Here is a 17027-nt window from a genome sequence, read left to right on the forward strand (position 1 = left end):
GGTACAGGGGTGGTGTATGCCATGCAGAGCCAACACTCTGCAGTTTTTCAGTCCAACTGGTACCCTCCACAGTAAAAAGTACAATATTTACTTGTAAAAAGTACAATATTTTCCTCTGAGATGTAGTAAAAATATACAATATTTACCACTTTAGACATCAACCAGGTAACATTTTTAGAGGCTCCCTGTTTTTCTTTTAAAGGTAAGCAAGATTTCTTTATTTCACAACTGGACTTTTTTTCAGCACAGTGAAACAGCGTTTTACAAACTACACTTTTAAAAAAACAAACACATTTCACACCTACTTAATATTCATTAACTACTCCATATCAGCTCATTGATTCGTTAGATTAGGTCACATGTTATTTAAAGCTCCTCCTCGTTAGTATAGTGGACAGTATCTCCGCCTGTCACGCGGGGGCCAGTCGCGTATAGTTGGCATACGCTGACAGCCAATGAAATTGTAGCATTATTAACGCTGTCCAAGGTGCTCAAAGTCCACTTTCACAGTGCTGGTTTCAGCTCCTGGACGCAGGTTCGAGTCTCAGTTGGGGCAAAGCCACTCATCAATGATAAAGAGCTATTTATGAATCAAGAAATGTGTATCCAACTTTAACATTTACTGATTATCACTAGATTGTAGTGGCAGACATATTATCAAGTGCATGATTTATTTATGGCTATTAACCTATTATATTGCAGTTTTCCTAATTATGAACATTTAAATTGCAATCACTTAATTACTTCAATTAAATATTTATTTACTGTTCACTATAATGATTCACTTATTAATGAGACATGTAAACATTAGTGAACAAAATATATTTATTAAACACAACAGGGACAGTAAATGTTGAACACAGAGCCCATAGTGCAAGATCACAAATACACAACACAAATATGTACAACAAATATAATAATAAATCCAGTAAAAAATGAGCAAATATATACAGTATATACACGACAAAACACTCATGTCTCTTATTTTCCCTTTTCAACCTCCCATCTCTTTTTTTCTGTCTCATAAAAAGGAGACCTCTGGAACTCAGTCCAGGTCATCTGCTTCTCCATGCCCTGGTCTTTGTAAAAGGAAAAGACTTTACCAGGGCAGTAAATGTACTTCCCTGTTAGTCCAGGGAACCCCGTATGAACATGAGGACTGTTTGGGCCCTGCTTCAGTTCCATCTTACAGAATCCGCACTTACGACCTGTGGGCTTGGATTCAGTCCTCTTCCTCTTCTGCTGTCCTCTCTCCTCCACCCTTTTCCTTGTTGCATCCAGTTCCAGCTGAAAGAACTTTGTCTCTGCAAAGTCGACAAAGGGCCTTCTTGGGTTTGTCAGACCGTCTGCACCATAAACTTTAAAAACTTTCGTGGAGCAGTAAAAGTATCTGACAGGGCCCTGCTGGAAGAAGAAGTGGATAGAAGAACCATCATTCTCATACCTGGACTTTGGCTGACCACAAGAAAGACACCTTTTTGTCTGGGTCTTTTTTTCCTTTGACTGTTGTTGTTGTTGTTGTTGTTGTTGCTGCTGCTGTTTCTCCATGATGTTTCGTACCATTTCCTCAATGGAGGCTTGAGTCAGGGTCTGAACAGGTGGAGGCGGGTTAATGACTGCAACGGGCATGGTCACAACTGGCACACTGGTGGTCTCACTGCCCTCTGTCAGAGAGTGCCAGAGTTCCTGCCTCTCTTGCAGTTTTTCTGGGCTGATGTTCAAAGATGAGCTGGTGTTTAATAATTTGCTCAGGTGCTTTACATACAGTGAGATGTGCAATTTTGTTGTTGGGTGGAGCATGCTGTTGGGGTCTGTACAGGAGTTGTGAACTAGAGCAGCATAGTCCTGGTCCACAAGCCTGAGCATGTCCTTCTGCCCACGGTGAATATTGAGCAGGTTGTCGATGGCTGCCTTCATGGGGGCCGGCCATCGCTTGTGGTCCAACACAAAAACTCTCCCTCCTGTCTTCACAGGTCCAGTGCGGGCGCCAGTTGGTGAGGACAGCAGGGGCAGAGACGGCCAACGTGTGGTTTCTATAAAAACAAAAGACAGAGTACAATAAGACATTCTGACCTACAGAAGGGAAAAGCCCTAATTCATACACTTGTATGGGTGAAAACACACTTTCCGCTTTTAGATAAATGGCTGACTGGTATGTTTTTGTACATGTTTTCAATTGCACAATATTGTCACATCGCGTAAAAAAGGAAAAGTGAATCATCCATTACGCTTGTCATTAAATATGAATAAAATCGAGTTACTACCAACTGAAGTCTGGTGCACTACTTTGTCTGTCTGTTAGATGTTTACCTGTTGTAGTGGGATTCACTTCTGGTTTGGCAGCAGAATCAGCAGCAGGGCATGGAGAAAACTGAAGCAACTTGGGCGGTGCCATTGAGGATGACTGAGGAAGCGCAGTCTGGGCAGCGGGCGGGCCGCTTTGAGGAGGTGAATTCTGGGCCTGGGCGGAGTCTGTCTTGCTCCTGTGCTTGTCCCAGTCTAGAAGAACTGGGCGGCAACCAGGCTCAACGTATTCCAGGCCAAACTTCTCTCCAGTGTCTCTACCAGTGAGATGAAAAGCTGGATACTTGACCTGCCCCAACACCCGTTCAGAGACCGCGTTGAGCTGTGCAATCAATGCCGGATCAAAGACAGCTGGGAGGTGAACGCCTGGCTGCTTCAAGTCCACCAGGCGCTGGTAGTTCCACCGTGCCACCCCAGTCATCCCCTGAGCTTGAAACAGCTCTGTGGAAACACGTGTTCCAGTGACCCACTGAGCCTGGTGGAAGTGATAGCCCTCCTGCTGAGACGTGCCTCTGATGGGGATCCAAACAGGAACTTTGGCCCCTTCACCCTGCATATGGTTCAGCTGCAGTGTTCCTCCATACCTGTACAAAGTCCCTCCTTCCACCACAGGATCACTCAGGCAACTTCGCAGGATGTGCACCCGCTGAATCCGCCATGCCTTCAGCATTGAGGGCTTGAAGAGAGGAGTGCCATTTGGATCACTCGCAAGGTGAAACTGCTGGAAAACTCCCTCAACCCTCTTGATGAGCTCCTCAGGCTGTGGAATCCTGGTCCTGCAGTGCTCGCGAATGTGGAGCTTGGTTGGGTTGGCAGGCTGAATTCCACAGAAGGCATATGCAGCTTTAAGCCTCTGCAGGTCTTCCTGATCCACCACAGAAAAAGCTGCAGACAGGAACTGAGCAAAAGAGCTGTACAGGGCATGATGCTCTGACACACACTCACGGAGGAACCGCCTCATGCAGTGGAATAAGTCCAGCTTGATAGTTATGTTTGCACTGAAGTGGGATCTTGATGCACAGGTGTTCAGCAGGTTACCAGAAGTGGCCCCGGCAACAATGGCATCAGTTGTTCTCCAAGAATCCCAGTTCAGATGCTCTCCTGCAAACGATTCAGCCACCTTAAATGCTGCACAGCAATCCCTGAAAGAAAAAATATAGACAAAGTATAGCCATGAATGTTAAAGTAGTCATATCAACCACCATGTGTAGTCCAGTGTATATGGTCGTCACAATAAAATGAATGCAAAGGGATTTTCTGTCATCAAACTGGAAATATGAAAAGCAATGTAAGTGTGATTCTGAGCTGTTTGTGTCACCAATGATGGTAAAAAGTACTGATTATAATTTACCTGTCTACCCACTGGTATTGTGCCTTCTCTATGCCTGCAGTGCTGTAGCGCTGTGCTAGTCCCTCGTACATGGGCTTCAGGGACTTCTCTGTCTCCGACTGCACCATCACCCATGAAAGGATCATCCAGTTCTCATTCATGACCGCATACGAGGACATGGTGCCGGATGAAAAGGTGACCTTCCTCGCAACTTTGCGTGTGTGGTCTGAGCGGAGAGCCTGTCCAAAGGTGCCCTGCAGGAGTTTTTTTATGGCACTCTCCTGGTGTTGGTACTCGTGCAGCAGGCAGTCGGTCAGGTAGTGAGCAGACACAGAGATCCCGTTCCAGCCAACTGGATCAGCGTACTCTCCGAAGGGAGCTGGCTTGGTTTCCTGCCTGATGAACTGAGTGATGGTTCTTTGGTCGTACTTTCCTGCCTCAGCATCCATGATGTTTTGGCAGCTGAGGAGGTAGGCCAGGTGAGCACGTTCAAATTTCAGGTGCATCATCTCCATGATCTGCTTTGCCATGTCGGTGGGTGAGTTGCCTGTCCGCCTGAGCTCGTCCATGACCGATTTACAAATGGCCTTCTTGTAGGTCAGTACTGCTGGCAACAGGTTTGTGAACCTCTTTGGGAGTTTGTCCAGCCACACTGGGTTGTCAGCGTACCACCTCTTCCTGCACACTTTGCAGCACAGCCTGGATGACAACAGGTAGTACTGTCCAGTGACACCGACAATCGCACGAGGTCTACCAACACCTGCAGAGACAACTTGAGGCCGGGCACAACCTTCAATGCACGGCAGAGTGTAATTGTTCCTCAGTCTAGCCATCAAGTTCTCATTCTCTGGCTTCCATATGAAGAAGGGATGGAGCTGAAAGTACTTTGGGGAAGGAAGATCTGAGACGCTGTCAATTAATTCTGGCTGGGGAGGGAGACGCCACAATGACACCATCTTCATGAGGTTGCGCACAGGAAAGGAGCCCGGCCAGAGACCCATGGATTCCAGCTCTGTCTTCATCCAGATCCTCTGCTGCTGTGAACAGGTCCACTGGCTGACTTCCTGGTCGTAGCCAGGGAGCTGTGGAGGAGGACGGGTGGGCACAGCTAACGGCCTGGGTAATGGCTCACCTAGTCAGACAAGAATAAACAGGGCTAATTAGTACCATTTTGGTGCGACTTGATTTAATCTTTTTGCCATGAAACACATTCTAATACTAACGTTGATCTCTCTGTGCAGGTGACAGTTGACCGGGCTCTGCAGACGTCTCAGGAGAAATCCGGGGGGCCTCTGACACTATAGAGAATATTAAACATGTTATTATTATTATTGACAGTAACATGAAGCAAGAATGTAACATGACATCTACACTGTAGTGTAGATGTCATGTTACTGTATACAGTGCAGCAGTAAGTCTAAAACAGACTTTAAAGAATTAACAACAGTATTGATGGACACTACATATGGATATTTTTAAGATGCAAATACAGGTCAAATAATGCACACCAGGAACTGTGACAGTCGCTTCTGTTGATGGACGAGCCGGTCCTTCTGGCAGCAGACACATGAGCTCCTGGGGAACAGGCACCGGTCTCTTCACAGTTAGAGCGGCGGCTGCAAGGAGAGAAGGATCACAAACCAGAACCAATGCTTTATAACGGATATGAGCACAGTGAATATGACGGATATCTTTAAACGTTAGATGCATTTACCATCTACTTGTGAACCCTTCAGAGGAGTTGGTGCAGCCAGTGCAGCAGATGGTTCTACAACAGAAAAAAACATGTCAGTCATTTATATTTTGACAACATACAAACACTACTGTTAGTATGGTTACTTCACCTGCCTTTCTCAGCCTTATCCAATGAAACAGACTGTTTCTCACATTAATATATAAAGAATATACTTCATTCATACACGTGTGTTTATGTTTCGATGGGTTAATATTCAGTATGATGTAACCTAGGCAAGTGAAGCAACATGGCACACTTCAAACACATGCATTCAGGTGTTAGTAACACAGAAGTTTCACATGCATACATATTTTTTCTTTTTATCCATATAAGAAAACAAAAAGTGATACGTACCCTCATCATGACTGGTATCAATTCATAGTCACTAGGACAACAAGTAGAACACCAAAACACAAACAGGACCAGAACATGGTCAACATGAGAACGGCTCAAGTCATGCTTCATGTGGGATAAGAATTCATGGTCCCAGGGCTGTCAGTTGACGGCAGAACGTTTTTGGTGAAAAACCTCTTTTTCTTCCTGAAGCCTGCTGTTGTCTGGCTGTAGATGATGATGATGACGATGATGATGCAGAAACAGCTGTTAAACACAAACAAAAAATATATCATATATACTGAATAGAATACATCTTCAGGTGGTAGAAACAAAGAAACAAAAGACAGCAACTGTTTACTCACAGCACTGCACTTGTTGCTTTGAAGGAGAGATACTCAGCATCCCTCTCTCCAGCTCTTCATCTTCATCCATCACTGAGATGCAAACAGACAAGAATCAGAATGTCATTAAATGAATATCTTCTTGTACGTGGGCGGGTATGACTTAAATGACTGGAATGATGGTGTGTATGACAGCGTGTACATCTCTCTAAAACAAACAGGAAACCAGACCCACCCATGGCTTCAGCAGGAGCAGGTGAACGTTGTGTCATCACAGAGGAGCCAGAGGGTGGATGCAGCTTCTTCTGGAGGTACACCTGGAGTTTCTGCATCTTCGTCCCTGGAGCACAGCTTTTCTTTAGTATAAAAGATGCATAGCCATCACCTCTGCTGTGCCAAATCTCTCTCCAGGTGTTGTTGGCACGAGAGCCAAAACCAACCAGCTGGTCATCCTCCGATGCTGCTGCTGCTGTCACAGCTGGCTTTTGTTCCTCATAGCTGAGAAGAGACTGGATTTCTTGAAAGCTGAGGGAATAGCTCACAAATGACAGCAGGCTGTCCTTGCTGTGCCCCGCTGCCATGAACACTCCTGCAGCCTCCTCCTTTTGCTGGTTCCTGATTAGGTAGATGGTGTACCCAATGTCATTCTCCAGGAGCCAGCGGAAGGACTTGCCCTTGTACTTCCCAAACTGCAGGATGTAGTCTCCAGTCACCTCAGTTCTATCTGAGGCATCCCCTCCTCTCTGGCGGACCACAGTCAGAGCATTCTGTCTGACCAGCTCCTCCTTCACAGCTGCAGACTTGTCCTGTAGAGACGGGTTGTCTTTGAGGACTTTGGCTGCATCAGTCGGATCCTGACGGAGAAATCCCAGTGGTCCCTTACGGAACGTAACCGTCATTCTCCCAGGGAAAAAAAACTGTTTGTGCATTTTACCTGTAATGACAAAGAGTAGAATATATGAATAAGTCTATTACTACCTTATGGACAGCCATTGTTTTCATAACAGATGTTAATAGATAGGGTTTAGGAGGTTAGTATATCAGCCTAACATGTGATGTTGTTGATCATGTGTGGACCTTCAGTGCCTGTTCCTGTCAATTTGACATGAACTCTGTGCTTGTTGAGTCAGCGATTGATTTACACTTCAATGGCAGACCCCCTGTGGGTGAAAGCCTTTGAACGACTGATGGAAAAGAACTTGGGAGGTGAAGGAAGCTCAGCCTAGTGGGGAGTCACACCTTCATTTACGACCCCCGGTCATGTGACTGAAGTAACAATGAAGTGTGAAGTGTCTTATCAAGAAATGCTCGGAACTCAATTCACCTTTTCACCCTCCCAAACAAACATGCAATAGAGATTATACGATGTAATAAACAACAACATCATCATATTCTGGTGATCTCTGATTTTAACAGTGATGGAGAAAGTATATAGGCCTTGTACTTCAGTAAAAAAAATAATATTATTATTAATACCACTACATGGTGTAAATACTCTTTTACAAGTAAAAGTCCTGCATTTAAATCGTACTTACTCAAAGTCTTACTTAAGTAAAAGTACAAAAAATAAACTCATAATGCAGAATAATATACATTATATTATAGTATTATAATTATTGAGGTATTAATGTGTTCATCACTTTAATGACTTGATATACTGCTGGTAGTGTAATCTGTAATAACACATCATCATTTATTAGTTGAGTATATTTTGTCTGATGTCCTATCTGCTAAGTAACTAGTAACTAATGTCAAACAGTGGAGCAGTTAATGTACGTAACTATGAACTACGTGCATTAATGACGATACGTGACGTGATCCAACGGAGACGTGCGTGTTTATTTAACGTTACGTGATTCAAATGAAGCACCGGGTCCGGTCATAGCTCGTTGTTTTTTCGTTACGTGTATGTAAAGTAACAGAGTATATCTAACGTTCACCTTAACCTTAACCGGCCGCTGGTCAGCCTCTATATTCATCGGACAGCAGTAAATGCTAACCTATATATTTGAATGCACGTTCGTATTAACTTGTGGTAATTTCGGCCAAAAAAACACAACAAAGTCGGACATGAATGAACCGGTATGAACCGTTAACGGCTTCAGGTTACGTTACGTTAGCATGTAAGGTAACAAACTCATACAGAAGTCCGACTTCAACACAATAACACTGAAGAAAGACGACTCACTTTATCTTTTTAGCGTTCAAGTGAATGTCAGACAGCCCAGACTAATTATAATGACATTTTAATTCATTGCTATTCATCTTAATGACTTACCGTTTAACGTAGCGTCCACACAGCGAAGAGTTCTAGGAAAATGCGGGAGGTCTATGCTCTTTCCAGGCTGCGACTGACTGACAAACACCGGAGAAAGTCTGTCACTCGCGAAACGGCTCCAAAGCGCAACTAGCGGCCAGCCGAACACATTACGTCCTTTTGGCTCCACAGCGCTGCTGATGGCCAAAAATATATTACATCCGTACTGGTTTAGGACTACCATTGAAAATGAATGGGAAACGGTTTAGGGACTTTTAGCTAAAGAATCCCCGGGTGCCGCGCGGGAGACCGGGGTTCGATTCCCCGACGGGGAGTAATACTTATTTTCTTTTTAACGTATTTTCATGCTTTTGAAGAGAGTAAAGACAAGAAGATGAACAAAAACCCACACAGGAGTTGTCTCACCTTCAGGGTTTCCACAGCACAGAACTTGACCCCAGACATTAATTAACTGGCAGCTAAGAAAAGATGCCAAACATCTGGCACTGATGCATACAAGTTTCTTTTTGCACTTTGTCCAATATCCCTTCTATCCTGTTTATTAAATGTTGATCCTATTTGGCCCTCAACGTAGTCCTAATTTTTTAATTTTATGATTGAGTTTGACACCCCTGCTCTAGAGCGTGTAGCCTTTTCATGGCTCCAGAAGGAGCTGCATAACATTTAATAAAGTATTCCAAGTGATGTCACTTGAGTCACCATCAGTCACCAGACCTCTGTAGCCCGTTTTATGTAAAATATTATAAGTGCAAACCAAAATCAGTGGAGTACTGTTAGGAATGCAAATATGTAAGTGTCTGAAGACTAAATGCTGGACTGAAAAAACTCTGGCCTCTCATAATGTCAACTCTTACATACTTCTACATGTGTTCATGACTGGTACATAAGGGCTCACTGAGAAATTAGTAAGGCCATGAGGACTTTTCTCATTATTATTATTTTTGTATTACTTTATGCTAATTTTCCCATAAGTCTGGGATGCTCAAGTTTTTTTTTTAATGTATTACTATGACCAAAATTCATAGTATTCCAATGTTAAAGACAGGAGAAGTAATACATTCCTCTGCATTTATAAATGTCCCCAGGTCATTCAAATCCCACCAGGACGGCCGTGGCTTTTTTGGGTATATAGTTTGAATGTTGTTCCTCCCACAGGAAACCTAAACACCTGTTGGTTTGACAGAACATCAACCTGTCTGCATGCTCTCTCACCAAGTGCATATTGGGATCGGCATCAACCCCCCCAAATCTGAACAGTGAACAGGATACACAAATATAAAAGACGGTGATGGAAGAATAGAATCCCTGGACTGACTTGAGAGCGTAAGCACAATCTTGTTTAGAGCCACTACAGCAAAAGTCTACGTTCTGCCTATGCTTATCAGTTAAAACACACACATACATGCACACACACGCACACGCACACACACACACACACACACACACACACACACACACACACACACACACACACACACACACACACATGTGGTTACACATTTTGTGGTAACAGTGCTGTTTGAAGTCAGAGTAAGGGCGTTTTCAACAGTCATGGGTGTTGTTGACACCTCAGGTTGCAGTAGCTTGCTGTGAATTGAATTGTTTTTTTTCTTTTTCCACATTTCATTTGCAACAAAAAGCTTGCCACGGTATCATTTGATTCAACATTCTATATCAAAATTCTTACTATATGGTTTGGTGATGTATGTCTATTTTTTAAAAAAAAGGAGAAGTTGTGTTTAAAATGAGATACTTTGGTTTCTCGGGGAAGGCCCTGTAATGTCATGCCTCCTTACTGTTGCACGATCAATGGTCAATGCCTCACAGTTATATGACCTTTGTATGGTTTCTGTCCTTTCTTGCTCTTGAACAGAGAAACTATGCAAACTGGAGACCTGTTGAGTGAAACCACAGTTTTGTGATGGACATAGAAAGAAGATGACAGATGAAACCCACTCGCAATTTTTTGTATCACAAAAAAAAATAAAACATTTTCTTTAAGCACGAAGAACAAGATTTTCTTAGAGAAACATTGGGGCATGATTTTAGTTTTATTTTCCATAACGTTTCTTTTGACATTTTTTCAGACCACACTAGCATGCTTTTGAAGCATTTGATAAATGGAAAGCATAGTGCAGTGGTACAATTAGAGCCTACTCTGCTGAAAGCTTGAACTATATAATTATAAGTCTTTGAACACTCCACTCCGAAGGGCAAATGTGTTCAGCCACGAGTTTTGGTTTTGCTCATATTCAAAAAGTGGTCTCTTGATTTTGGGGTCTGGAATCCCTTTCTGTTGCTTGCAAGTTGCCTCGTATGCTGGTTCTCAATATATGATGTGTTTATGGTTGACTTGAAAGTGTCATGGTCTCAATGCCACTGCCTGTCTTATGGCATGTGGTTACGATCTGCTGGTGCATAGTTGGAGGTTTGCTGAAGTCAAGTGTGCCATACATGGTGGCAATGAGAGCATGGAGCGAATACTGTGACTGTGGCCTGTCTACTCAAACCAGCAACCACAGCTGTGTGATGAAATGTAAAAAAAACCTCTATCAGCAGGGAGGGGCACCTTTCCATCCGATTAGGAGTTCCTGTTTTTCTACTTTCTGAGAAATATTGAGAAAAAATATAAACTCTAATTTGAGGCTTTTGTAATAACCTACCTTTGGCATGGTGCCATATGGTCTTGTAAGTGCAAGTGAAATTCTTGCCACATATCCTGAAAACATATTGAGTTACGTTACATTTACAAAACATTTACAACTTTCTTTGACACGTTCTGTATAAGTCATCATAGGGCAGTAAGGATTGGATGTGTTGTAGTAAAATCTGTCTGGGTCTTGGGAAAACATGATGATCTTGATGCACCAGAAAAGTGGTGGTTAAATTAAATGGTAATATAATAAAATAGATTTTTTTAAATAGAACATACTTGTCCAACAATGTTGACTTCTTAGACTGTGGAATTGTTTCATTGTAGGAAACTGTGAAATTCTCAGTTTCTTTGTCTTTTTTCAAGGTGATGGAACAAAAGTGAAGACAATCTCTTTATGTTGCATGTTTTGTGTGTGTGTTTGTGTGTGTGGTGTGTGTTCTGGGTGTGGTGTGTCACTACCTAATCTTCTTTGGCTTACTTCCCCATCAAAAATCTACTGCAAAAATCTGCTCACTCACTCAGCATCACCACCAGCAGCCAGAGTAAGTACTCGCCACTGCACAGCATTCACATCACTCTACCGCTATGATAATAACATTTAATGGATTTCAAGGTTTTGAACAGATTTCCTAATTTCTACTTTACTCTTTGGGTACAACATGAAGTACTTCATGTGGAATTGAAAACAATTTTTTTTGATTTTTTTTATCCTGCTTTTACCCCTGCCATTTTTGCAATTAACTATCATTATTCTAAATATTATAGCCTGGTAAATCATTCAGTGTTGTTTAGGAATTTTATAAAAGCATTTTCCAGCATTCTTGGAAGAAAACAATGTGTGCATTTCCTTCACGTGGTGATTTAAATGCCCTCTGCAGCTGCTCACTCGTCCTGTGTTAACCACAGATAGGGGGAGTGTTGCACATTGAGGAGGCATTTAAATGATGCCTTTTAAATTGATTAAAGCACCGTAATGAGGAAGCACACAGTACAGTTGTGAGAAAGAGGGGAATTGTATTGTATTTTCACATAGATGCTGTATTGAAATTGTTCTTAATTCTTTTGTCTTCTCAGGTGTGTGTGTGTTGTGCACAGGCAGAGCTCCAGTGGTTAGAGTGTGATGATAGCCTGTTTGATAACAGGAGTTCCACACTAATTCCCGCGCAGCTTGTATCGGCTCAGTTTTGGCCTGTTCCCAACAACAGCCTCTATTTTAACCAGCACAGCTGCTGCTATGAATGTCTTCTCCTCCCTCACCTCCTCGTCCTCTTGCCCCCGATTGTACAACTTACCCAGTTACCCCAGCAACACCACCATTGCAGCCAACGAGATCAACCATGTGATCCTGCGGCATTACAACCACACCGGCCGCCTGCAGAACAGGACCATCTCAAACCCACAGAACCACATCAGCGCCTCCGTGGCCATCTTCCTCTTCTTCAGTATTTTCATCATCCTGGAGAATCTCCTGGTGCTGGTGGCCGTCATCTCCCGCATCCGCCACAGCCGACGCTGGGTTTACGTCTGCATTGCCAACATCACCCTCAGTGACCTCATCACCGGCGTTGCCTACCTGGTCAACATCTGTATGTCTGGTAGCCAGACGTTTCGCCTCACCCCTGCTCTGTGGCTCTTCAGGGAAGGGATGCTGTTTGTGGCCCTGGCTGCATCCATATTCAGTTTGTTGCTGATTGCTGTGGAGCGTTACACCACCATGATAAAGCCACTGCCCCAGAAGTCTGCGAGGAAGACCTATAGGATCTACGGCTTGGTGGCACTCTGCTGGATTTTGGCAATGGTGATTGGCTTTCTCCCCTTGTTGGGCTGGAACTGTGTGTGCAGCCTGGACGAATGCTCCACCATGCTCCCTCTCTACTCCAAGTACTACATCTTTTTCTCTCTCACCATTTTCTTCGCCATCCTCCTGGCTATCGGCGTGCTCTACGGTGCCATATTCTGTCACGTACACAAGAGCGCACAGCTGGGCCCCCAGCGCAGTCGCAAACGCTCTTTGGATCTGCTTAAAACTGTGATCACTATAGTTGGAGTCTTCATGCTGTGCTGGGGGCCACTGTTCATGCTGTTACTGGTGGATTTCTTCTGCAGCTCCCGCCAGTGTGTGCTGCTGTTCAACGCTGATTTTTGCATCTCCCTGGCTGTCTTAAACTCCGGCCTGAACCCCATCATCTACGCCCTGGGCAGCAGTGACATGAGGAAGGCTATTGCTGAGCTGCTGTGCTGCTGCTGTCTGAAGGTTGGCCTCTGTCACCCAGACACATTCACATCGAAGGACACCAACAGCACCTCGGAGAGCAGGAGGGACAGCCTGAGGAACAGTTTTAACAAGATCAGGAATCTGAGTGTGGCCTCCCCACCATCAACTCCAAACAAGCCTCGCAGGGCACCCAAAAAATATAGGCTGAGCTCAACCACCAGCTGCCTGTCAGTTTCAAGCGGTTAAACCACAATGTGCTCCCCTCCCAAACAAACAAGACCTGTGTGCACTGATACACATCTAACCGTTTCCTGAGTTTTTGTTTGAATGTTCAAAGCTTTGCCTGCAGGTACTTGCACTGATGACGATAACACACTGTCATGTATCCTGTTGAAAATATGAATTCATCCTTGCAATTATAAAAGCGGTGTTTTTGCTTTTGTAATTCATTTGACACACTTTATTGATCTGTTGTTGCACTCTACCGTGCGTCAGCGCTGGAAAGTTGCCACGGACACCAGACACCACAACTCTGGCACGCTGCAAATGCAAAGAGCTTTGAATTCCTCATTACTGTGCTTACAGGAGTAATGAATCATCCATGATGTTCTAAATGCAAAGCTTTTTCTACCCCAAATAATTCATTTGAGGAGGAAGTGATGACATATTAGTAGCTCTATTCCAAACTCCTTTGTCAGTCTACTGTACTTGTTGGTATTACCCAATCAAAGATAGAATGTATTTTTATAGAGATGAAGGCAGATTATTTACCAGAAGTATTATCTACATAAGCATTGGAAATGTAAAATGTGCAGAATAGGAAAATATGTATAAACTTGTATTGCATTGCATTGTGTTGTAACATTTTGTGTAAGATGTAAGTTTTACTGTATGATGAATATATAAATAAAGTTTATTTTGCTTTATACATGAGCCCACGCTGTTTTCAGTAAGTATACTACCTCTGCCTTCCTCTGGAGGGAGACACATCATCGAAGCCCTGACTTCAGATGGATCAGATGATTCAAAGTGCTGTAGATGCTCCCACCCTAAAAATACACATTACAGTAACCTCAACAAATCATGGTTTTCTAAATGTATAATATACATTTATTTTCATATCCCAATACTCTAAAATGACATATTTTAATCTCTGCCAAAAAAAAGATCTTTGTTCACTCATTAGTTTAATGCGGGCTTTGCAAAACACTCATGAGTGAAAATCTTTTTTACTTAAGTTTAAAAGCTGGCCTTTCTTTTGACTCCTCAAAAGGCTTTTTTTTGCAGGATGCTCTCCCCTGCCTGCTTTTCTGACAGGATGATGGATTGAAGTTCAGTTCTGAGGAGGTGAGGGCTGGGACTGCAGCCCCAAGGGCACACACAGCCAGGGCTAATTGATAAATGCATTATGACTGTCTGGCAGGGTAGATAGATGAGGTTTAGCAGATAGCATGCGCCCTTAAATTATACAGGCTTTTATACTGTACTCCTGCTACTGTATACTGGAACTACTGGTTGAGTCTTGACGTGTAAAAGTATTTTTTTTTACAAAACAAAAACAACGATCTGCCTGTCTGCAAAAGCTGTGTATGCAAAATGTGCTCTCTGGCAGTTTCAATGTTTTATTTCATAAAACAGTCAGCGCAATAGATCTTAGCCACAAGGTGTAGTCTCACTTGCTGTGAGAAGTCAATACTGTACTGTTCCCACTTTCAGTATTACGTGTTTGCTTTACTTTCTTAAATATCTATTTTCACACTTGAGCCCAGTTCTCGTCACATCATGTCGTACAGAAATGATCTTAAAGCCTGATTTCTCGATAACATTAAACAAGTTTAGAAAATTATTATTTGTGAAGCTTTTACTCAGAATCTCAGCAAATGTGTTGCAGGGTCATATGGTTTGATCAGATTTGACTGACATCAGCAAACAACCCACCAACTGTCATCAGATTCAAATGTTGCTGAATGCTGATTGGTGCTCAGGAATAGGTGACATTGCCATTTTCAAACTACTGTAAACCCCAATCACTTATGTCAAATATCAAAAATAGTGTGTTCAGTAAGAAGCTGATTGAAAAAATATGTTTATATGATAAATATGGCCCTTATACCATGAAGGATCGGTTTTATTTATGTGAATACAAACTTTATGTCAAGAGAAGAGAGTTTGTTTTTACTGACAGACCATTAAAATCATTTAGTGTAAAACTTAAGCCCATTCAAAAATCATTTAAATGACAATGTGTTAGCAGACATTCTGAAAATGATTGATGCATTATAACAGGTTATGGCGGAAATGATTTATTACAAATTACAGTTGACTTGTCAAACTGCTGATGACTGCTGTGGTTTTTGTGTGTGTTTGTATGTGCGTGTATTACTACATTGTGGGAACTCGCCTTACTTTTGGGGACAAAATGTACATCCTCATAACTTAAATCATTACATTAATGGTGAGGACTTGGTTTAAGGTTACTGTAAGGTTAGGATTAAGCAAGTAGCAGTTATGGTAAGGGCTAGGGTAAGTCTCCAGGAAATGAATGTAACTCAACGTAATGTCCTCTAAAGGCATGAAGACACAATGTGTGTGTGTGTGTGTGTGTGTGTGTGTGTGTGTGTGTGTGTGTGCGTGTGTGTGTGCATGTGTGTGAGTCATGTTCACAAACACATGCTGACATTGAAAGACATTAAGCAAGAGTGCAAGATGATGAAAATATCCTTAATCCTTTTTTTTCTCTCAGCCCGAATTTGCAGCATTTTGTTGTAAATACCTCAAAGTGTCCCTGTAGACTGCAGCGCTGAAGCCCCATCCCCTCTTTAAGTTAGCCTTTGTTCCATTAGCCTCCTAACAACCTCATGTGAGGTTTTCTTTTTTTAAAAGCTTAAACATGATACTGGGATTTTCTGTCCATTGTCTAATGAGTACTTATTTCCCACTGTTCTCGCTAGCATACTGTAATTTCAGTGCTTTGTCATTTTTGCCTTAGAGATTAAACAGCTAAATATCTTATTAAACAACAAATGCCATAAGTTTTAGCAACATGCCCTCAGAGCTTAATGGGAGTTGTGTTCAATGCTGACAAAACAATTAGTCTCTTAGTTTTGTTAACATAAATATAGGCACAAAAACCTTGATATATTGATAGAGGAAAGAGGAAATCACACTGTGGTAACAACAGAGCAGAATAGAAACTAGTATGAAAAAAGATGGAACTTCAGCTCTACAATGTATATCTATGCAATTAACAATAAAACCCGCTTGCTTGTCAATTATTTCTTCTGAGATTTTCCACTATCCTGGCAGCCTGTCACGCAGGCATTCCTACTCGTGATGTGTGTGAGCTGCACGGGCTCGTCAGTGACGACAGAAGGAAGGAAATGAGGCGGGTAAGAAAGGAAAAACTTAGCTTTTATCCTTTTACTTGAAATTGTCGCCCACGCAGCGGCTGAGGTGATTGTGCAGTTACAGCAAGAGAGGACACATTCAAATACGCACACAAACACACACACACACACACACACACACACACACACACACACACACACACACACACACACACACACACACACACACACACACATACACACACACATTTGATCATCATTTATCATTCATATAACTACATAATGGCTTGCAAATGCATAACTTAGGTCCACACATTCATTCTGTAGATGCAAGTGCACTCACTCATAGACAAACATGCCTATAAACACATACACTTTAAATCCGGTCTCTGGAGTCGTTTATGAGGTTTCTCAGACGTAAGGATTTCTGAGGTCGGCTCTCCTCAAAATATTTTCCTGTTTTTTTTTGGCCAGGGAAGCAAACA

General features: G+C 42.7%; 2 protein-coding genes across 2 annotated transcripts; one reads left to right on the plus strand and one right to left on the minus strand.

The window, feature by feature from the left end:
- Positions 1 to 811: 811 nt before the first annotated feature.
- Positions 812 to 8354, minus strand: LOC137874221 (uncharacterized). The gene is made up of 10 exons (XM_068712820.1): positions 8325 to 8354; positions 6282 to 6980; positions 6068 to 6139; positions 5898 to 5969; positions 5349 to 5402; positions 5143 to 5250; positions 4858 to 4932; positions 3656 to 4766; positions 2311 to 3446; positions 812 to 2033 (listed from the first exon to the last, which is right to left on the minus strand). Exons 2-10 carry the CDS (start codon positions 6973 to 6975, stop codon positions 982 to 984), a joined length of 4374 nt encoding a protein of 1457 aa, XP_068568921.1. The 5' UTR covers positions 6976 to 6980; positions 8325 to 8354; the 3' UTR covers positions 812 to 981.
- Positions 8355 to 11489: 3135 nt separating this feature from the next.
- s1pr4 (sphingosine-1-phosphate receptor 4) lies at positions 11490 to 14121 on the plus strand. Its single transcript, XM_068712813.1, has 2 exons — positions 11490 to 11522; positions 12055 to 14121. Exon 2 carries the CDS (start codon positions 12215 to 12217, stop codon positions 13439 to 13441), a length of 1227 nt encoding a protein of 408 aa, XP_068568914.1. The 5' UTR covers positions 11490 to 11522; positions 12055 to 12214; the 3' UTR covers positions 13442 to 14121.
- Positions 14122 to 17027: the final 2906 nt, after the last annotated feature.

Source organism: Cebidichthys violaceus, unplaced genomic scaffold (genome assembly GCF_023349555.1).
Source record: "Cebidichthys violaceus isolate CVI_PGR_0920_01 unplaced genomic scaffold, fCebVio1.0.p SCAF_175, whole genome shotgun sequence".
Taxonomy (NCBI): domain Eukaryota; kingdom Metazoa; phylum Chordata; class Actinopteri; order Perciformes; family Stichaeidae; genus Cebidichthys; species Cebidichthys violaceus.

Excerpts from the sequence above, each read along its gene's own strand:
- s1pr4 (XM_068712813.1), top strand. The coding sequence starts at position 12,215 with ATGAATGTCTTCTCCTCCCTCACCTCCTCGTCCTCTTGCCCCCGATTG.
- LOC137874221 (XM_068712820.1), bottom strand. The coding sequence starts at position 6,975 with ATGCACAAACAGTTTTTTTTCCCTGGGAGAATGACGGTTACGTTCCGT. Across the intron at positions 4,933-5,142 it reads AGCGACTGTCACAGTTCCTG|TGTCAGAGGCCCCCCGGATT; the intron begins GTGTGCATTATT and ends TATTCTCTATAG. Across the intron at positions 2,034-2,310 it reads AGTGAATCCCACTACAACAG|AAACCACACGTTGGCCGTCT; the intron begins GTAAACATCTAA and ends TTGTTTTTATAG.